Source organism: Sturnira hondurensis, unplaced genomic scaffold (assembly GCF_014824575.4).
Source record: "Sturnira hondurensis isolate 20B ecotype Veracruz unplaced genomic scaffold, ASM1482457v3 Scaffold0007406, whole genome shotgun sequence".
NCBI classification, from domain to species: Eukaryota; Metazoa; Chordata; class Mammalia; order Chiroptera; family Phyllostomidae; genus Sturnira; species Sturnira hondurensis.
The window spans coordinates 3,228,442-3,249,677 of NW_028080037.1; the positions used below are offsets into that span (position 1 = coordinate 3,228,442).

Consider the following 21,236-nt stretch of genomic DNA (forward strand, 5'->3'; position numbering starts at 1 on the left):
CGTGGCCCACAGGCTACGTGTGGCCCAGGATGGCCATGAATGTGGCCCAACACAAAATCGTAACCTTACTTAAAACATTATGAGGTTTTTTTTTGTGATTACACATGTCAATGTATTTACTTCGAGGCCCAAGAGACACCCCTGGAACCCAAGCCTAGTCCACACGCGGGTCTCCATAAACATTTGTTGAGCGAAAGCCTTGGTGGCCCCAGGATCCGGAGAAGCCATGAGGTCCCTTCTGTGGGCTCTCGTGGGCCCTGCTGGGCTTGGACGGGCTGCAGAGGTAACTGCCTTCCTTCTGTCCCTTTCTCCGGGTCTTTGAATATCTTTTCCTTGAGGAAAGGGCTCTTATGACGTCATCGTGCGTGCCCTGGGGTCAGTGACATCATCGCCGCCACTCCCTATGTCAGAAGCTGGTCCCACGGCCCCTTTCCCTTCCCTTAGGAACCCCCAACCTTCCCAGAGACACCCCAGCGACGCCCGCGTCCCTCCACGTGGAGGGCCGGGTCCGCCCCCACCCGCCAGGCGATGACGTCACGCCCCAGGGCTGGCGTCACGTGTCCCCCCCTGTCGGGGGCGGGCTTTGAGGGCGGCCCTTCCGGTCGGCGGAGCCTGGCGGCTGGAGCAGCGGCGGCGGTGGCGGCGGCGGTGGCGCCGGAGACTCGGGGATGGCGGGCGCCGCGGGCGAAGCCCGGTTCGCGGGGCTGTCGCTGGTGCAGCTCAACGACCTGCTGGAGGACGAGGGGCAGCTGGCGGAGATGGTGCAGAAGATGGAGGAGGTGAGCCGCCGCGCCGCGCCGGGAGTGGGGGGCGGTGAGGGCGTCGGGGGTGAGGGAGCCGGACGCGGGCCGAGCGGGGAGGAGCTCCCTGAGACGGGGCTTGGGGGCCGAGGGGGCCGTGGTCGGGGGTTGGGGGTGGCAGACCGGACCGCGGGCGCCGAGGGCTAGGTCTGGGCAGAGGTTTGGGGGGAGCTTCGGGGGAAGGGGGAGGGATACATGGAGGCTGGGGCGGTTATTGGGGTCTGAGACTGGGATTTGAAGGGCTGAGTGAACCAGCTGGGCATGGACTTCAGGAGAGCACTTGGGGGGTGCCGCGGTGACCGGCGGGGGGCCGAGCGTCTCTAGCTGAGCCCGGCTTCGGTTGTGAGATGAGCTTTGGGGCTGGGCGCGGGTGTCGGCGGTGGGGAGGCCTCGTTCAGACTCAGACAGAGCGACACGGGAGGGGTCTGCGGAGCTGAGCGATCCCGGGGATCAGAGGCGACCCCTGGGGTTGACTGAATTTGGGAATGGCCCTAACAGTTATCCCAGGGGTGTGGGTGGGCTTAAGGGGGGTGGCAGGACCCCTTTCTCCGTAAGAGCTGCCTTCCGCTCCGCGAAAGAAGGGAATGCCAGGCAATGCTGGTAGAGGGTGACTTTGCCTTAACGTGTCTTACTCCACCCCCCACCCAGGAGATTTCCTGGAGCTGACAACCCACCCCCACCTCTTTGATGGCTCAGGGCTGCCTCCCTTCCCACGGCGTGGCTCTCCCGGCCACTCACTTGACCCTGTGCTTCCGCCTCCCCGCCTTTTGAACTCTTTCTCTGAACCGCCGATCCCGTGGGTCTGGGACTTGGCCGAGCAGGTGGACCCAGGCTGAACCCCGCTCTCCGGCCCATCCACCATTCCTCCTCCTTTGTCTCTGAAGTCTGAGACTTCCCACGCCTACGGGGCTGAGCCAGCCTCTCACCCAGAAGCCCGTGGCAGGGGGGTGGGGGTCGGGGAAGGGGGGCACTTTTGGCTTTCTTTCCGAAGAGGGATTGTTCAGCCCCGAGCCAGCCCCCTTCAGAGGGGCTTGTCTGGAGGTTGCACATTCAAAATGCCTGGAAAACCCTCAACAGATCATTGTCTGGGGCTACAGAGAGGCCACTGTAGTAAGATGGTATCAGTCTTTCCGTTAATAAACCCCTTGTATTCGCTGGCTTGTAACTTGGCACATAGAACGTGGCTCCGAGGTGCAGTTTACCCCATTATGGTCTCCATGTGGCACTTTCCATTTCAGAGAATAATAAGTGACAAAATCCATCTTTCTCGACTGAATGAGAGTTTCATGTCTCTACAGAAAGAAAATCTTTGCCTAGTTTCTCTGCCTGGCAGTTGCCAGGAGACCTTTTGTTGGTTGCCGGCAGGCATGTTGCTGGTGAAATAATGAAATGCTAGGTGTGTTTTCTCCTGAGAGACACAAGCACTGTGCTTCTGTTGGTGGGACATTAATAGAAATAAGCTACCCTTGAGTGGAAGGAAGACTGTGGAGCCGAGCAGTTCTGCTGACAGGCTGTGAGGGGCCTCCCTTGTCCCCTCTGCCTACGAAACTGGAGATCCCTATTTAAAGGGAAAGGCAAATTAATCTAGCAGGGTTTCTGTGTGTTGTGGTTTGGGTTTTTGTTTATTTTTTTAAGCAAAGGTGACCTTCATACCAGAGGATCTTGTACAAATATTGGGGACTGGCTGAAGTCCACTTGACTATACCACGTAGTTCAAGTTCATAATTCAGCAGCGGTTTGTTCTCCAGGGTGTAGGGCTTTTGAGTGAAACCAGGAAGCAACGCAAAGACCAGAACACCTTAGCCAGGCAGCTCACCCACCCACAGCCACACTCCAAGATCCTGTCGCCCTTGTCCTGTGTAGCGAGCAAACGGGCGTCCCACGAATAACCGGCGTTGCTGGCCGCCGTAAATGGCTCAGCGGCTGACATTACCTCGCTGGTTTATTTGGGGGAGCTTGTGAGACAGAAGACAATACTTTGTGAACTGGACACTCTCCACCGCATGGAGCGTTCATGCTTTGCTGGGAGAGAACAGGCTGTGGAATCATGCCGTCCCTCCCGCTGGCCTTGGCTGAGTCCCAGCGCTGTGATTTCGGGGAGGCACTCCGCCTCTCCCGTGGCGGATGAAGGATGCTGGGATTGGTCTTGTTTCCCTGAGCTGAGGTGTAGGTGGCAGCAGAGGGCGTGCTCGGCAGCGCCGTCCTGTCTTTTTAGAAAGAGCGCTGGCCGTCACTCACACAGCGCATCCTGACAAGCCAACAAGGTCTCATTTCCAGAAGTCTGAGCACATTGTTACTGGCCATCGGCCTAAGAAACACTTTTCCCTTTCTGTGGTCAGCATGCTCCAGTGTGTCCTGGTCGGGATCGGACAAGACGGTGCATAGGACAGGCCTTTCGCAGCACAGTCTCTTAACCTGAATCAAAGGCTTTTCTTTTTAATTGGCAGAAGGCTGTGTTTCAAATTGCAGAGTAGGGCTCCTCCAGGCCCGAGGGGCTATTTTGTGGCGACTGGGAAGTGTGGCTGGGTTTCGAAGGCGTTCGAAGGCGTTCGGCGGTGGGTTTAAATGCAGCGGGCGTTGTGCTGTGTTAGTTGCCGCGTGCGCACTCGGGAGCTGCTCCGGCATCAAGGTCTCGGCGGAGCCGGGGCCACCTCGCTCCTGGGTCTGGCCCACGTCTTCGCCCTCTCTGGGCCCTCTGTTCATTCTGCACCGCGTCTCCGTGGTCCTGTGGTGGTTTTTCCTGGTGCCATGGGCTGGTGGTTCACATGCACACGTTTTTATTTTTGTTTAAAGTTATTTTTACATGCCAGTGGAATGCACCGCCGGTCTCTTTAGGTCCACATGAACCCCAGTGAACTTGCAGGGCGCTCCCTTAAAAGGAACTGTCGCTCAGGGGGTTGGGCAGCTACAGGTCCGGTCACTTCTCCCCCTGCGCTTTTGGGGAGGTGCTGATTGGCTGGTGCTAAGGATTCAAATTCAGGACCTGTTTCCATGGCAAGTGAGAAGCCCCCCCCTGCCAGGACACCGAGGGCCCGAAACACAGACGGTGTTGTGGGAAATAAAGTGTGGTCTGGGAGGAGCTGTCCCCTCCCTCGGGCGTGTTCTGGGGAGCTGGAGGGGGGCGGCTGCCAGGCTGCCATGGGACTGACTCAGTGGCGAGGCTAATGGGCAGGGGAGGGATGGGCCTTGCTGTACTCGGGGATACTGGGCGGCCCGGGTGCAGGAACTGAGAATCGCACTCTCCCCACGTGCGTGGCCCGTGTTCGTTCCTGCTCGTGTGGTGAGGCTCCTGCCGTTGTGTTTCAGCCTCCTGCTCTGCGGACCTGTGACTTTAGCTTGCGTGAAAAATTACTGTGCCCAGATTGTTTTCTGGAATTTGATCTGATTCTATCTCTTTTTTACTTGTAATCCTCACCTGAGGATATGTTCATTGGTTTTTAGAGAGAGAGAGGAGAAGGGGGTGGGGGAGAGACATCAATGTGAGAGAAACACAGATGGATTGCTTTCCATAATCACCCCGACCGGGGGGGCGAACCCACAACCTGGGTGTGTGCCCTGACCCAGAGTAGAGCCCGCAGCCTTTTGGTGCACAAGGCGAGGCTTCAACCAACTGAGCCGCCCAGACAGGCCGATTTTCTCTTTTTAAGGGAGGCATCACGAGTGTTGTGTAATCTTATTTCAGTTCTTTAAACTTGGTGCTTCAGTTCCTGCACTGTGAAGTGGGGGTAGCAGCCCCGCTGGCCTCCCGGGTTCTCGCCAGGCACCGTGGGGTCTCCGGAGAAGACCGGCCCCAGCACGGAGGAAGCCCTTGGGAGAGGCTGGCGCCCCTTCTTCAGCGAGAGTTTTCAGAACTGTTAGACTGGTGTAGTAGAAACTGTAGAAATTCAATCACTCACAGCATTGCTCTCTCCTTTCTTTGCGTTGATTACAAGTGCCGTGTGGGTGGCAGAGGACGGAACTGACTTCTGGCACCAGCGGTGTGGCTGGTCAGACTCCCCAGGGGCAGCTTCCTCGTTGAAAATGAAGGGGATAATGAGCAGTGACCCACCTCAGAGAGTCGTTGCAGGGATTCAGTGGGACCAAGCCCACTAGGCGCTTTGCATGGTTCCGTGGCCCCAGGCGGGCCCTCGGCCGGTTTCTGCCGGCAGCGAGTGTTGCTGGAACGAAAGGCATGGACGGTATCTCCGCTTCCTGTTCAGGATGGTTTTGTGTCCGCTCCGCGGCTCCGGGTCACTGGCTCTGCCAGGTGTCGGAAGAGAAGGAAAGACGACAGGGCGCAGCCCACGCTGTGTTTGGGGAGGAAGCCCACCTCCCAGACAGACGGCTGCCATGGGAGAGTGAGCGCTGGGGCCCGGTTGGGGAGGTGCAGGGAGGCCCGGGCTGGGTCCCGGTGCTGGCCGCCCAGCCAGGGGAATGCGCCCCCTGCCGCTGAGCGAGCGCCCCTGCCCCCAGGACTGGGTGTTTCTCTCCCTGGGTACCATGGTGACCGGCAAGGATGGACGGGACAGTGTGAGTGCAGGCACAGAGCAGGAAAGCACGGGACAGGTTTTGTGACTCGTGAGCACTGTCCCCTTTCGCCAGATCAGGTGTGCTTATGAGTGGGGGAGTGATAGGAAGCGAGGCGGGCAGAGGCAGAGTGCCAGGCTGCGGGCCCGTGGTGGTGAATTTGGAGGCGGTGAGCTTCCATCACTGTGGAGCAGAGGAGTACTTTAGGGGGACGAGCTGGGCAGTAGCGTGGGCTGGATGGGCACGGGGAGGGCCGAGCAGGCCAGGCTGAAGGCGGGACGGACGTGCGGGTGAGAAGGACAGAGGACTGGGACTCGGGTGTGGAGAGGAGATACAGGCCAGCTGTGCACTCGCATCTCCGTGTCCTGCTTGCCGCAGGGACCTCAGTGGCTTTGCCTTCCAGGGCTCACCCCACCTCCTCTGTCACTGACACACGGTTCCTGAGCCTCTTTGCGTGGCTCTTCCATGGCACTCGGTGCACACCGTGTGAGTCCTCAACTTCCCCGAGCCCCGCCTAGCCCGGGACACGCTTGTCTCTGGCCCCACACCCGGCGTGCGGTCTGGCCCACAGGATGTGCCTCGGGAGTGCCACCGAGTGCGCCCAGATAGCTGGGCTTCAAGCAGACGTGAGTGAGAGAGGGGGCCAGAGGGGCCATCGAGACCCGTGAGGGACAAACAGGGCAGCTACACAGCACCGTCCGGCAGGCAGTTGGAAGTGCAGTTTGGGGCTGAGGGCGCCGACTCTGGGGGCCAGCTTCCTGCAAGTGGTCGCTGCAGTCAGGGGGAAAGGTCACTGAGTCTAATGAGGGGCGGGGGGCGGGAAGGGGAGCCTCAGAGGCGGGGACACGAGTGCACTGACCTCACACGGACAAGCAGGCATCCCGCGTCAGCGCTCGTGCTGGATGCGACTGTGCGGAGCGGGAACCCGGGGCAGTCTGAGCCCCTCGGCCATCCCTGCAGACCCACTGGGCGCTCGGGCTGAGAGCTCAGCGGCCAACGTGCCGTTCCTGGCCGTGTCGGGAGCAGGAGGTTGCTACAGGGGTGATGGCAGGTGTGGGGCTGTTTGTAAAGGCCATGTGGCAGACGCTGTCCCTGCGGGTGTTTCGGATCCCATCATCATTCTGGAAAACCGTCCCCCAGACGGTCTGAAGACAGGGAAGCTCTCTGGAGTCTTCATCGGCAAGAGCCACCGCGGACGGGACGGGTAGGGCAGCTTGGCCGTGACCAGGTCGCACCGCAGTCTGTCCGGCAGGGGCAGCTCTGGAAAGCGTGTCTCACGGAATCGTGGGGAGTGCTCGTGCCTGTGCCGCGAGTTGATGTGAAAAGCAGATGCTTGCACAGCCTGTGAGGACGCACAGTGGCCTGTAGCTGATGTTCCGTTCGGGTCAGATCTTCTGTTGTCCCCCAGGTTGGCGAAGGGCACCTGGAGGTTGCATTCATGTCCACGGCCAGCACTGGGTGGCGGAGGGACAGAGCCACCAGAAAGCACTTCCCAGAACTTGTCTGCTGGAGGCCGGGGGCACCTCTTCACTCACTCGGCCTACAGGCCTCACCTGGGGAATGTGGGACGTGAAACCGCTAAGCCACACAGTTTCCATTCCTTGGGATGGTGCAGGGTGGTATCTGTGTGACACCCTGGGTGACCCAGGATGGTGTCTGTGTGACACAGTGAGGCGGACACACCCTGGTGGGCGGGGAGACTGCAGGGCGTGTTTCCCAGAGGAGATGACTCAGGAGCTGGAGGGCAATCCCGCAGGTGAGGAGGGGGAGGGCTTCCTGGCGGGAAGGGCAGCGAGGGGAGTGTGCACTGGGGCCTGTTCCAGGCCTTGGGGCCAGGGCTGGGCAGGGCAGGGCAGGGCAGGGCAGGGGGGACAGGCTGGAGAGGCAGGCAGGAACCGCGTAGGTGGCCTGGTGCCTTCAGCAGCAGTCTGGGTTTAGGGGGCCAGTCAGGGGGTCCCTGGAGGATCCTGAGCCGGGGATGTGGTTTATGTCGATGGCTGAGACAGCCAGCGGGAAGATGAGCAGAGGTGTTACCGAACAGAGGTGGGGGGGGGGGGGCAATACTTGGCCCACCGAGGGACACCAGAAACTGCTACAGAAAACAGGGGCCCCTCCCAAGGACAGTATACTAATATCTACTGGGTCTTCTGTCCGCCGCCAGTTGGAAAGACATCTCTCAGTGCCAGAGATTTGTGAAAAGGAAACGAAATGTTTATTTAATGCTATTCAGGCCTAATACCTCCATTAAAATATCAAAGTCTTTTAGGGTATACACCCACCCACCCACACCCACACACATACCCCTACACACACACATACACAGCACTCCCTTCTCCTCCTGACCCAACTCCGGGTACCGTAAATCAGGAAAAGAGCACATGGCTGTGTTTCAGGTCGCTGGCACTGTGAGCTGTGTCGCTGTCCAGGCAGGATCTCCAATTAATCCAAGGTCATGCGGCACCTTCCACTGGCAAGAGTTCTTTGTCCCAAGTTCCAGTCAAAGTCTCTCCTGCTTTCCAGGCCACTCGGCCACAGGGAGCGCCCCAAAGCCGCGTGGGCCTCTTCTACCAAAGCTGTAGGGGTTCGCACTGCACCAAAATCGCATGTCTTTCTTTTTCACCTGGCCGCAGGGATCTCCATTCTGGCAAAGCTGCGTGGTTTTCCCTTTTCACCTGGGCAAGAGGGGACCCTTACTCTGCTGAAACCACGTGGATCTCTCTCTAATGGCTGCTGTGTCTGGGTTTAAATCCCTCGTGCCCATCTTCTGTACCCCTATTTCCGACTCCTCCCACGCTCAGTTACACCTGCCAGTATTTCTGTATTATTACAAGTTTACGGGGCTGCCGTTGTGAGTCTGGGCAGGTGTGGCCCCATGTCCTAGAGCCAATCTCCTCCAAGCTCCCACGCAGGCGCAGGCGCTGTAACTCAGGGGACCCGCCCCCAGTTACATCTTGGGGGGGAGTGACTTCATTCCCCTGGCTCCAAGCCTGGCCACAGCCATTTAACATATCCAAGTGACCCGCCAAAGGCTATAGATATGTTAAAATGATCATGCAATCGATTAGCCGCAAGGCTGTGGCTGTACAAAAAAGCCCTTCACATTCCGGCTCCATGTGTCCCTTCCCCCAACTCACACCTGTGGGGGAAGGGGTGAGGATATTGTATATGTCTCTCCAATATTCCTATACAACTTGAGTTCTGGACAGCATTCCAAATCCCCCCCCCCCCCCCCGGCTGCACCCTGTATCAGAGGGGGATGAGACCAGAAGGCCGGTGCATCGGTTGCCAGGCCGAAACGATCGGTAAGAAGACCTGCCTCTGACGGCTAGGGCTGGGCTCGGCGCACAGCCGGCCTTGCTTTGCCTGCTGTGCAGATAACACTGGGTCACACGGCTAATCTGTCCCTGCAGGTTTCAAAGGCTGTGGGGAGGGACTGGCAGAGCAGGGGCATCGAACTCATCTTCCCCAGGGGCCACTCAGCCTCGAGGTCGCCTTCAAAGGGCCGAATGTGGGCTTAGGGCTGTATAAACGTGGCTACTCCTTATCAGTTAAGTGAGGGCTTGGCACTGCCCTGGCGAGACCAAACAAGGTGGAGGGCAGGCTTCAGCCGGCGGGCCTTGTGTTTGCCACCTGTGCTGTAGAGCCAGTAACACCGCCAAGAAATAAGAGCTAGGAAAACGGGAGGTAAAGGTTACGAAAAGCTGAACAGCCCTGGCTGCTGTGGCTCAGTGGATTGCGCGAAGGCCTGGGAACCAAGAGGTCACAGGTCTGATCCCCAGTCAGGGCACATGCCTGGGTTGCGGGCCAGGTCCCAGTAGGAGGCACGTGAGAGGCAACCACGCATTGCTGTTCCTCTCCTTTCTTTCTCCCTCTCTTACTCTAAGAAAAAACTGCACAAAAAAGGGAAGGCCACCTAGTAAACCTCGTGGTCAGGGTGGGGCAGGGTTGCTGGGAAACAGGACACAGCCTAACCTTCTGAAATGCCGGTTTCTTCATCTTTAAAATGGGCGCGTGACAGGCCCTGGCTGAGCCGCTCAGTGGGTCAGAGCGTTGTCCTGACACATCAGGGCTGCGGTTCCATCCTCAGTCCGGACACAGATGGGCTGCAACCAGTGGTCCATAGGTAAGTGGAACAACAGACTGATGTCTCTCTCTCTCTCCTCTTCCCCCACATCTCTAAAATCAATAAAGATTAAAGAGAATAAAACGGAAGTAATATGATACCATCCTTGATTTGAGTTGTTACGCGGAGGAAATAATAATGTCCGTGAGCGGTGGGAGTCGTGGGTGTGTTGAGTGGTTGGGCCGCGGAGGGCGGTGTTTCCCTGACTCCGTGGGTGAGTGGTGGTCACGTTGGTGGTCACGTTGACAGGTCCATGCGAGGTGAGTCTGGGAACCACTGGTGGAGCGAGAGGCTTTCATTTTGTCGTGTGTGGTGTGGCGCCGGCGTGCGGGACAGCTCCCCAGGGAGGCTCGGGACACGGTTGCCCAGAACCCCTAGGACCAGGTCCCGTGGGGTGCGCTCCGCTCCGCAGCGCCTCTTTGGGGGACACACGGGCCCCCTGCCTCCATTGCCCGCAGGTGCTGGGCTCAGCTGCAGCAGTGACCGGGTCTTCGCAGCGACCGCCTGCCGCACCCACGGCCGTCCTCACCCACGGCCGTCCTCACCCAGCGGGTCAGACCCGGGAAAACAACTGTTCTTTCCGTGTTTATTGGAGAAAGACCTTTCAGTGTAGAGAACTGGAGAAGAAAAGGAGTCAGATCTCATGCAGGGCCACCACCCAGAGGCAGACTGGGGACAGACACGTCACACGTCTCGTCCCCCCACCCCCCCGGGTCGCCCTGTGCGCGTGTGCACCCCCCGTGTGTTTTTCATCGCGCTCAGCGCTGGCTTGTTGGAGCGTTCTTTCACGATAGTTTTCACGTTCACGTGGCCCCTCGCCAGGTGGTTGTGTGATTCGTGTGACCGTTCCCTGCTTATTGGGTATTTAGCTACTTTTTAAAAAAATATTTTATTTATTTATTTTTAGAGGAGAAAGGAAGGAGAGAGAGAGAAATATCAATGTATGGTTGCCTCTCATGAGTCCCCTGCTGGGAACTGGCCCGCAACCCGGGCATGTGCCCTGACTGGGAATCGAACTGCGATCGTGTGGTTCATAGGCCCGCGCTCAATCCACTGAGCTACACCAGCCAGGGCTTTAGCTGCTTTTTTTTTTATTTTATAAATTATATTGCAATTAACATTTGTTGAACATAAATCTATTAAAATATCCACATTCCGTTTCTCTGAAAACGACAGTCTCAAGTGTCCGGCCGCTTCTTCTGGTTAGCGCGGCCGGCTGCCTGCGTCAGGTGTTAATCAGGCGGGTTGGGTCAGGGCCCTTCCGTAGGACGACTGGTTCTGTGTTGGTTGATCTCTGTCTTCATCCACAGACTTAAAAAAATCCCATGATCGAAACAGGACTTTCTCCTATTGAATGGGAGAGGAATCATTTTAGTCGTGTGAGAGAGAGTTTTGTCTGTGAGATGAATTCCCGAGTCAGGTGTTGGAAACTTCACGTCACGGTGCCTTTGAGATGTGAAAGCAAAATTGTCGGGACACGCAGCCTTGAAGACAAACCCAGGCTCCGTCCGTCCGTCTGTCTGGGTAGGCGTTTTCTATTTGCACCTGCGTAGGGGGCTGTCCCAGACCGTTCCCTGTAAACCGCGGTTAAGAGGCGGTGGAGAAGAGGGAGAAACCCTAAGCTCTTGCCAACAAACGAACGCTTTGTTGACGGTCGGGCCAGGAGCTGGTGCTAAGAAAAGCCGTTTCTAAATGCTGTCTTCCTTGGGGCGGCCCTGTTGGGGGAGGGGAGGAGGGTCCGGCTTCTTAATTGCAGTGTCAGCTGGGCCCTGGCCTCCCTGCACTTGCGTATGGAGGCTGGGCATCAGCCCTGCCTGTGCCTTTCATGGAACACAGAGAGTGACCGTGACCGTGACCGGGCATTTCTGCCCCCACGAGACAGCTGCCCCGCTGCCCAGAGGCCGATGTGTTTGCTCCCAGACCTGGTTGGTCTGGCTTTATTGCAACAGTAATGAGATGATTTGATTAAATACAGTGTGTGGCAACCGCCGGACCCCAAGTGCAGAGAGTGAAGAGTGTGAGCCCGGGGCTTTGGGACGAGTCCCTCAACGGTGATTCGCCAGAAGACTGGCTAGTGTATTAGGGGCAGACTTGCCGGGGGGCGGGGAGGGGGGAGCGGTGCTGTGAGTCCCAGGAGGACTCCGCTCCCCCTTGCTTGTCTAGCATGTCTCGGTTCTGCACGTGAAATTGTGGGGTCTGGGGACTCAGCTAACGGGCGCTTTCTCTGAGGGAAGACCTTTGCCTCGAATGAAAATGCAGGCAGATTTACTGTGTTGAGCAAACCATTCTGGTAACGCACAGCTAACCGGTTCTGATAGCGGAGTGGCGGTGCTCAGGGGCTCCCCCGGTTCGCCTGCTGAGACGGGGATTCGGTAGGACCCAGGTTGTGCCACGCGTGAGGAGCCCCTTGCTTTTAGGGGGTCAGGGGCGGGGGCGATTCCCACTGCTTGGCCGTCCCACCCCCCCTTCTGCTGATCCCCCACCCAGAGCCCCCAGGTCTCAGAATGCGGGTGATGCTTTCCTCGCAGTGTTTATAGCGCGAGGTGATCAGAGCCCAAACCTGTTGTGTTTCTTTATTGCTGACCTCACTAGCTATGTACTGGGCTGGCCCAAACGTTCCTTTGGTTTTCTCCATACGATGGCTCCAGTAGCACTTAGTTGTCTTCAACTTCATTCAAAACAGTTAGACCGTATTGTGACAGCTGTCATATCAGCGTGCATTTTTAAAAAAACTTACCAAAATCGGTGAATTTTTGTGCAGCCATTTTAACGTTAAAGATGGAAGAAGGTGCACAGCATTTCCAGCGTGTTGTGCTTTTTTATTTCAAGAAGGGTAAAAATGGGTCCGAAACACAAAGACTTGTGCAGTGCACGGAGGAGGAGAAGCAGGGCGGGGCTCCCCCGGCGGCCGGTCCCACCCCGGCCGCAGGGGGCGTCTGTGTCCTCAGTGAAAGCCGGCAGTTCTCGGCGCGCTGACGTGCTCTCGTTGGGGCGTGGGCTATTCTGGGGGTGGCGCTGGGCGAGCGACGGGTGGGTTTCCTCTCCTGGACGGTCTCGCACAGCCCACGAGAGGACGCTGTTGTAGGGCAGTTTCATCGTGTTCTGCAGCGCCTTCACTGGACTGCGTTTCCAGATCTTTAATTTCGTTAACGTGTTGATCAGCCCAGCGCTGCAGCCGGGAAGGTTTTTTCCACTGAAAGTCAAGGGACACGTAGAGGGAAGTGCGCATGTGGGCTGAGCTTGCAGCTCCCGCGGCTCCGGCTCATCTGGCCCCGCCCTCCTCGGAGACCACAGCGGACTGCGTGATCGCCGGAGGGGTCTGTTCACCCAGCAGAAGATAAAAGTTAAAGGCCAAACTCGCATTGCATGTGACCTTTGAGAGCTCGACCGTGCAATTGTGGGCAAGCTGGAGCGAGCGTGGGACTGTGAAGGGACGAGGGTGACCTGCCAGGCTCCTTGTCACCTGATCCGTGGGACTACTGCGCTCACCATCCTGATGCGGCCGAGTCACCCCGTCTCCCGGTAGGGGGTGTAGAAGCCACGATTTGTTTCNAGGGACAGGCAGAGGGAAGTGCGCACGTGGGCTGAGCTTGCAGCTCCCGTGGCTCCGGCTCATCTGGCCCCGCCCTCCTCGGAGACCACAGCAGACTGCGTGATCGCCGGAGGGGTCTGTTCACCCAGCAGAAGATAAAAGTTAAAGGCCAAACTCGCGTTGCATGTGACCTTTGAGAGCTCAACCGTGCAATTGTGGGCAAGCTGGAGCGAGCGTGGGACTGTGAAGGGACGAGGGTGACCTGCCAGGCTCCTTGTCACCTGATCCGTGGGACTACTGCGCTCACCATCCTGATGCGGCCGAGTCACCCCGTCTCCCGGTAGGGGGTGTAGAAGCCACGATTTGTTTCATTCTTCATCCTCGTGTTACAGATGGCTTCCCTTCAGTCTCGTCTAGAGGAAAGCAGTAGCATCACACGGAACCAGCGTTTCTCAAGAGGGGCCTGGTTGGGGGCCGTCAGTCTGGGGTGTCTGCCACACACCGAGCTGGGGCGTTCCACCTCAGTGAAGCTGTGCCTCCGGGATGCCCAGCCCCTCGTCACAGCGGGGGGGGGGGGGTCGTGGGTGCGGGGAGGGGGGCTGCCTCCCTGTGCTCTCGGCCCAGGTTCCCAGGATGCACTGGGTTCTGAGTGTTAAAGCGTTTACCACGCCATCGAGAGTTTCCATTTATTTATTGAAATTCACTAACAACTCAGTAGTGTCATTTACTGTGACAAGGACATTACAGTGTTGAGGAGGAATGAGGCACCCCCCTGGGCACTTCTTCCATATAAAGGGTTCAGCCTGGACATGCGGCCGGTCGGCCCACCGGAGCATCGAGGAAGGCAGCACCCTAATGAGAGCCTCAAACGGTGTCTGGGTGGGAAAGCCCCTGCAGGGGTCCCTGTCCCGTCCCCTGGTGTCTCATCTGTAACTGCTGCGTGTGCCGCTCAGAGGGTTATGTCTGTTTTCCGTCTGAGCCCTTTACTCTCTGCCTCACGCCCCCAACCCAGGTAACTGGGGAAGACCTGTCAGGCATTGAGGTGGGGAGCGCACTCTTCGAGACGTAGGTCAGCACCCTGAGTGAGATGGGGGGCTCCCGACCCGCCTGCCTGGGCCCGGCTGGGTAAAAGGCCTGTTCCCCTCTCTGGAACAAAGGCAGCGTATTTCCCTGCAGCCTCTGCCCCGGGCACTGCTGATACCCAACAGGTGGTTTTAATTACAGGGAAGACTTCTTTGTGGGTTTCTGCGGGCTCCTTGTGATGAGCCGGGCACCTCTCGGCACAGGCGGGGAGAGGGAAGCGGGAAGGCCGCGCGGTCGGAGGCTGTGCCGCTGCCTGTGGGGGCCCCTCGGCAGCCTGGCCCGCAGAAGCGGCTCTCCACCCAGCCCACTGCAAGCGCTGCTTCCAAGTGTCTGGTTTTTCTTCGATTGTGAGCAGAAAGGGAAACTGAAGTGAAACTGAGCATATTGATAAAAATGTGTCCTCACCACAGAGAGGTTGTTTCCTGAAAAGATCCTCTCTGTTAGGAAGGATCGTGAGAACCATCCCAGGCTGGCGACACCCTTCGCAGTTTCAGATGAGGTTGCTGCCGTGGGTCTCGGGAGCCACGGCAGCCGAGTCAGGCCCTCCGTGCGGATCTGTCACAGACGTAGGGGCTGCAGCAGCGGGTCCGAGGGCCGTGGGGGTCGGCTGTGCATCGCCCAGAGCAGCTGCCACTGGGGACTTGCTGAGCGTGGTGGGTGCTGGCCCCCAGAGGTCCCGGGCCTGTCCTGCCAGCTCACCTGTCCCACCAGCTCCGTAGGTGACAGGTGGAGAGTCTTTTTCCGCCACAGAGGTGTGCCTGGGGCTTTGTCAGAGGCTAAAAAAGAAGCCCCTCCCCTCAGCACTGGTGTCCCCTGGAAGAGCCTGTGGGTGTGGGGTCGGGACGGCCGAGTCGGTGTGGAAACACGTGCAGACCAAGGACATAAAGAACCGTAGCCAGTAGCTCGGGGGTCATTGGTTGAGTTGCACTTGGCCTCTTGCTGGCCGGAGACCTTGCCTTTGCCCCCGTGCACGCGAACTGCCCTCTGTCATACTCCCACGTGGAACTCCAGCACGTGGAGCCGTGATTCTGACCTGATGCGACCCTGAGAATCCGAGTTTCCATCCCCACCCCAGCAGGCGGTGGCTGTTCTGCACGTGCTCACTGGACGAGGCTCGGTGGAGTCAGAGCAGGGGTCCCGGAGCCGGAGCCTCATCCTGCCGGTGGCCTTGGCCACCTGCCCCTGCCTGTCCCTCAGACAGACCCATGGGCTTGTGGGTGGAGCGCTTGCTCAGAGCAGAGACACTGGGGCAGCGGTAGGTCCGTGAGAAGTCGCCGAGGGAGCCCCTGTGTGCCCTCCCCGGGTTCCCAGGAAGGTGACCACGCTCATGGCCAGAAGACAGACACTTGGACGCTCAGGATAGGGAACAGCAGGATGTCCTGTCCCTGTGAGCATCCTTCAGGTGGCCCTCTTGGAGCCCCTTCCCTCCCCCAGCCACCGGCCCACCTCCATCTGTGTTCCGTCACCTCCTCGCTCGCCTGCCTTCACGGTGCTGCCTGTGTCGTTTGTCGCTGTCACAGCTGAGTGGTGTTCGCCACGTGGAGGTGGCACACTTTGTCCCTGCATTCGTCTGCTGAGGACACTTCCTGTCTTTGCTCCAAGCTTTGGTGATGGCGAGTGAGGCTGTGGGAACACCGTTTTGTGTCCCTGGGGCAGACGCCCCAGATGCGGTTTCGGGGTCCGTGGCAGTTGCGTGTTTGAGCTGAAGAAAGCGCTGAGCAGTTCTCCCGAGCGGCTGGAGAGTGCGCTGCTCATTTTTGCTTGTTTGGTCTTCAAAGTGCCGGGCAGTGGACCGGTCCTGGGACAGCACATGGTGGACCAGTGCTGCAGGGTTGGGGCCGAGGGGCCCTGCAGGGGCCCTGCTGGGATCCTCGCACAGGCCTTTCCGGCCCCCAGCTCTCCTTGCAGCACAGCCTGTGACAAGAGCGCCCCCACGGCACCGATTCCCAAGTGCTGAGCTGGAGGCCCCCTTCTCTCCCATGATCTGAACTCCGTTTTGAGCTGTGCCTGCCGTGCAGGGCCAGGCCCCATTCGTCGGTGTGGGCGTGTGTGTGTGTGTATTTGTGTGTGTGTGTGCGCGCGCGCGCGCGTGCCCTCAGTGAGAGTGCTAGGAGCCACGCAGGAGCTCTGGTGGGCGAGGCGCGAGGTGGAGAAGGAGGCAGTGCCGTCAGGGCTCCCCTCGGACTGCAGAGAGGAAGTAGGTGGGGGGGCGTCAAGGGTCTGCAGGAGGCCCACGATGACTGGCGCAGGGTGGGAGAGGGGACCCGAGGGGAAACCTGGGCAAGAGCAGGGGCATGAGCTGCTGAACTTCCGGCCCAGCAAGGGAGGTTGCGGTCAGCCCCGAGTGGAGAGGGCGTAGGCAGCAGGGACCACCTGCTTGCGTGGCTGCTTTTGTGTTCCAGTGTCTTTCAGTCCAGTGTGACTGCCTCCCACCCCCCACCCCGAGGGCCATGCAAGTGGGCCTCTTTGGCTCCCAGGTGACCCTCGGTGCTGGGAGGGCAGAATGAAACCCCTGTGGGGCAGATAAGCCCCCTCCCTCAGCTTAGGGTCAGGCCCTGGGTGGACAGGGGCCACAGGAGAGGGCAGAGCAGGCTCACTGTGCCCTGATCGCCTCCACTGGTCCCCAGACTTCTTGCTCGTCTCTAAGCCTGAGGACCGTTAAGCCCGAATTGACGTCATGCCACCTGATCTCCCCTGGGGACCGGTGACTCTGACGTCCCCTGGGGCAGCAGAAACCGGCTGTGAAAAAACCTAGCATGGAATCCATGCAGCTGTCTGCTCGTGCGTGGTAGGGAATCCTGGCCCCAGAGTAGCTCCCAAAGTGAACTTGTCATGAGACAAACTCGCTGGAAAGGAAGTGGCTTTGCACTTCAAGAACCAGAAGCACGCCCTGGCTGGTGTGGCTCAGTGGATGGGGCACCGGCCTGAGAGCCAAAGGGTCTCTCTGGCTTGATTCCCAGTCCGGGCACACACCTGGGTTGCCGGCTGGGTCCTCAGCAGGGGGCATGTGAGAGCAACCACACATTGATGTTTCTCTCCCTCTCTTTCTCCCTCCCTTCCCTCTCTGAAAATAAGTAAAACGGGTTTTTTAAAATTTTATTTACTTATGTTTAGAGGGGAAGGGAAGAAAAGAAGGAGAGAAGTATCAATGTGTGGTTGCCTCTTGTGAGTCCCCTACTGGGGACTGGCCCGCAACCCAGGCATGTGCCCTGACTGGGAATCGAACCGCGATCATGTGGTTCGCAGGCTCACCCTCAATCCACTGAGCTACACCAGCCAGGGCAAATAAATAAAATGTTTTAAAAAAAACCTATGGAACTGGAAGCAGTGTCCAAGCTAGAAATCAGAGGGGCTGGAGCCACAGGAGCACTGCCCACCTGGGGTCCCAGCCCCCTGGGAGCAGATGGGTGGTTCGGAGGGTGGGGACCTCCGGGGACCTGCCTGGGACCTAGCACACGGGGGTCTCATTGTCCTGTGTTCCTCGCAGACCCAGAACGTTCAGCTGAGCAAAGAGATGACTCTGGCCAGCAACCGGAGCCTGGCGGAGGGGAACCTCCTGTTCCAGCCCCGGCTGGACGCGCTGAAGGCCGGGCTGACCCAGAAGTACCAGGAGCTGCGGGTGCTCTTCGATGCCTACCAGCTGAAGAAGGCCAAATTAGGTAACCCTTCGGGGCGGCCTTTCGAGCGCGAAGCTGGGGGAGGCCCAGGTTTGCAGTCTTTTGTGGGCCAGGAAAGCAGTGTTCGCATGGGAAAATAGCAGGCTGGGCCGTGATGGTCTCTGGGCTCGAAGAAACAGTTTGCATGTGGGACCGTGACCCGTGTCCACCTCCCACTCATGGCCCGAGAAAGGCCAGTTTCCTGTTTTCCGAGGGTTCCGTCCCGTGCAGGGAGGCGGTGGAGGAAACCAGCCCCCCACTGGCAGCGACTCCCCAGGGTGGTGCCCAGAGCGCCCACCCAGTGTCAGAGGGTAGTTACTGAGCATGTGATGGCGACCCCATACCCAGGGCCCTGGAACCCCAGGGCTAACTCCCACACGGCACGCACATCCGAACCGCAGGGCCTGACCTGACACGTGCATGACCGGCCCCCAACAGGATCTCTGGGCACACCCCTACACCCCACCCCAGGCAGCCCTGCCCACTGACACCTCATCTCTCAGGTCCCTGGGGGCTGCAGCAGCCGCCCCCCGTCTGTCACCGTGGTGGGGCCCACATTGCACAGAGGCCACCCGGCTGCCCCCAAGTCCAGCTGCTCCCGTGTGGAGGGGTGTTGCCCTGTGGCCCAGAGCTCTTTGTGGAGGGGTGGCGGGAGGAGAGCGGGCGCTGCGCTTGGGGGCCAAGCGGTGCCCCCCTCACACTGCCCCTGCTTTTCCTCCAGACAGCCAGCCCAGCAGCGCTTCCCTGGAGACCCTGCTCGCACTCCTTCAGGCGGAAGGAGCCAAGATTGAGGAGGACACCGAGGTAGAGCCAGCCAGCGTCCCTGGCCCTGTCCCTCCGGGGCGGTGAGCCAGGCAGCCGGGCCTGTGGGCGCTGCCCTGACTCAGCGAGGGCCCCGTGGGCACCGGTGGCTGTGGCGCCATCTGCTCTGAGTAGTGGGCGGGCAGTACTCGGGCCTGAGCCTGGCTGAGCTGAGTTGGGGTGGGGGGGGCATGACAGGTGTAGTTGTGGCCACATGGGTAGCACAGTTTGGATGATTGGACTGGCGGGCGGGGGCCAGTTTCTGTCCTGCTGACCCTGTATGTGGCCGGGGGCAGCCCGAGCAGGGGGGCAGGTGGGGGGAGTCGGGCTGCAGCTGCGTCAGGAGAGAGGGCAGGAACTGGGCACGGTGGGGGCCTGAGGAGGAGGGGCCGGAGTCTGGAGGCGGCTGTGCTGCCTCCCCCGCGCAGTGGGGGCTTTGCTCCCCAAGGGCTAGGCCGCTCCCGTAACCTGGCATTTCCTGCTGCTTTCAGAACATGGCGGAGAAGTTTCTCGACGGAGAGCTTCCTCTGGACGCCTTCATTGACGTCTATCAGAGCCAGCGGAAACTGGCCCACGTGCGGAGAGTCAAGATTGAGAAGCTCCAGGAGATGGTGCTGAGGAGGCCGAGGCTGCCGCCGGCCCCAGCCCCGCTGCTGCTGCCCAGGGTGCCCGAGCCCGTGCCCGCCGCCCCGCTGCCCTGCCCCACCCCGGAGGCCAGTGGGGCCCCCTCCGTGATGCCACGGCGAATCCCGCCCCCAGTGCCTGCAGGACGCTTAGCCACGCCGTTCACCGCTGCCATGGGCTCGGCACAGGCCTCCCCGTACCCAGGACCACTGTGCCCTCCCCTGCCCCCCCGTGTGGGCCTGCCCCCCCAGCAAGGATTCTCCACGCAGTTTGTGTCGCCGTTCCCACCACCACTCCCCCAGAGACCCCCCCCTCGGCTGCCTCACCAGCCAGGCTTCATCCTGCAGTGAGGGGCCGAGTCTGGCTGGGAGACGCCTGCCCTCCCCGCCAGCCCCTGGGCCGGGCCGCACTCAGGAGGCCGCACGGTCCGGCAGCACCTGCTCCGGCCACGTGGGGCGCTGGTGAGGGCTCGTGCCCCAGCCTCCGCCTGGCCCCGACCTGGAGCCGGTTTGCAGCCTCCATGTGGTTTTTGAGTCTTGTGTTGGTGAACTCGTGAACCTTGGGCCCCCCCACCCCGAGTCGTGGCCTCCCGTTGCAGCTTCACTTAGAGACACGGCTCCCCGTTTTTGCTTTGTTTTCAAGACGGTTGCTGCCCCAGCCTGTCACAGGCCGGAAGGTGCTCGCGGAGTCTGTGGGGCCACCCCTCCCCCAGACTGGGACCCCCCTCAAAGCCACACACAGGGTTTGTGCTGGCCCAATGCCACGTCCAGGGCCAGCCCGCGGGCGGGCGGGGGTGGGGCAGGGCGGTGGATTCTGCAGCTGCGGCCCGGCCCCCCCTGTCTCGCCCACCCGCCCCAGGGTTTCTATGAAGTAGTGCTCCAATATTTTTACTATGTGGGTGATTTTCCTGTTTTATATTGGGAAAGAAAACTTTTTTGACACAAGACCATTCAGGGAAACTTTATACAAACACGTTTTGAGCAGCTCTAAATGCAGATGGCGTGAATGCAACTTCCTGTCTCGCAAGCAGTGCGTCGTCCCACCTGCGACCTGCGGGCCCGAGGTGTGTGCCTTAGCTTCACCTGGTGCCCGGGAGGGGCCGCCCCCGCCCCCCGCAGGCCCCCAGGCTGCCGCCCAGCGGCTCTGGCTCTGCGTTCAGGAAGCGCTCGTCTCAGGTGCAGGTGGAGGAGCGGCCACCGCCTGGACTGGGAAGCCCTCGGCCAGTCTTCTTGCCTCCAGTCGCGGTGGGGGCAGGGACCCGGCAGGAGGGAGGTCGCCCCACAGAACTGAGGGTGCCAACGAACTGGGCCGCTCTCCCTGCCTCTCTGGGGTCCTGTCTACGGTGCCCCGTGTGCTGAATTCAGCCTGGTGCAGGCGAGTCACCACCTGCTGTTGACAGGCTGGTGACCTCCCACCCCGCCAGCGGCTGGTGAGGCCACAGTAAAAGCAGAGCTCCAGTGGCCCGTCCCCATGGGCCGTGGGTGGGGCTGCCAGCCTCCGTACCCCATTTCCACCCAGTTCTGCTCCTGGACTTGAGGTCTACTGTGTTGTGACGGTTTTGAAAGAAAACGAAGCTGGAAAGGACAATGTACTAGCACGCCAATCGGGGCTGCCACATCTCGAGGGTCTCAGGGCAGCGCCCCTCGCCCGATACCTCCACCGCCGGCTCGGTGCGGACGTGGGGGAGGGGCTGCCCCGTCCCGCCGGCCTCCGTCTCTGCCGGGCCGCGGCTGTAACACGTAGGACCCTTTTTAATAAATAGAGAATTATGAATGAGTCCTGTCATCTAGCTACGTCTTCGTGATGGGCTTGATTCTCGAGTCTCAGTGAAGCGGGCTGGTGTGACAGCCGACAGGTGAAAAGAGGCCACCGCGCTGGGCGCACTGGCTGCCGGTCCCAGGGCGCGGCCTCCACGGTGGAGCCTCGGGGCTGTTTTAAGTCGGGGGCGGACGGAAGCTTGTTCTTCACGTGGCTTCAGGGCCCAGGCTGCCCTTTGTGTCCCGGTCGCCCCCACGTGCAACACAGCTGACGAGAATTATGACATTCTTGTTTCAAATGACAATTCAGTGGCTGCCACTTGGCTCTGGGGACTGGCCCCCAGGTGAGGTGTG

General features: G+C 59.9%; 1 protein-coding gene across 2 annotated transcripts; it reads left to right on the forward strand.

The window, feature by feature from the left end:
* The first annotated feature begins 580 nt into the window (after nucleotides 1-580).
* Nucleotides 581-20,901, forward strand: VPS37B (VPS37B subunit of ESCRT-I). Of its 2 annotated transcripts, XM_037051968.1 has the most exons (5): nucleotides 581-779; nucleotides 17,532-17,703; nucleotides 18,422-18,504; nucleotides 18,993-19,498; nucleotides 19,529-20,901. In XM_037051968.1, exons 1-4 carry the CDS (start codon nucleotides 669-671, stop codon nucleotides 19,473-19,475), a joined length of 849 nt encoding a protein of 282 aa, XP_036907863.1. In that variant the 5' UTR covers nucleotides 581-668; the 3' UTR covers nucleotides 19,476-19,498; nucleotides 19,529-20,901. The 2 variants fall into 2 exon arrangements, with proteins under 2 accessions (XP_036907863.1, XP_036907862.1); XM_037051967.1 differs by having other exon boundaries at nucleotides 18,993-20,901.
* Nucleotides 20,902-21,236: the final 335 nt, after the last annotated feature.

Excerpts from the sequence above, each read along its gene's own strand:
- VPS37B (XM_037051967.1), top strand. The coding sequence starts at position 669 with ATGGCGGGCGCCGCGGGCGAAGCCCGGTTCGCGGGGCTGTCGCTGGTG. Across the intron at positions 780-17,531 it reads TGGTGCAGAAGATGGAGGAG|ACCCAGAACGTTCAGCTGAG; the intron begins GTGAGCCGCCGC and ends TGTTCCTCGCAG. Across the intron at positions 18,505-18,992 it reads AGATTGAGGAGGACACCGAG|AACATGGCGGAGAAGTTTCT; the intron begins GTAGAGCCAGCC and ends TGCTGCTTTCAG.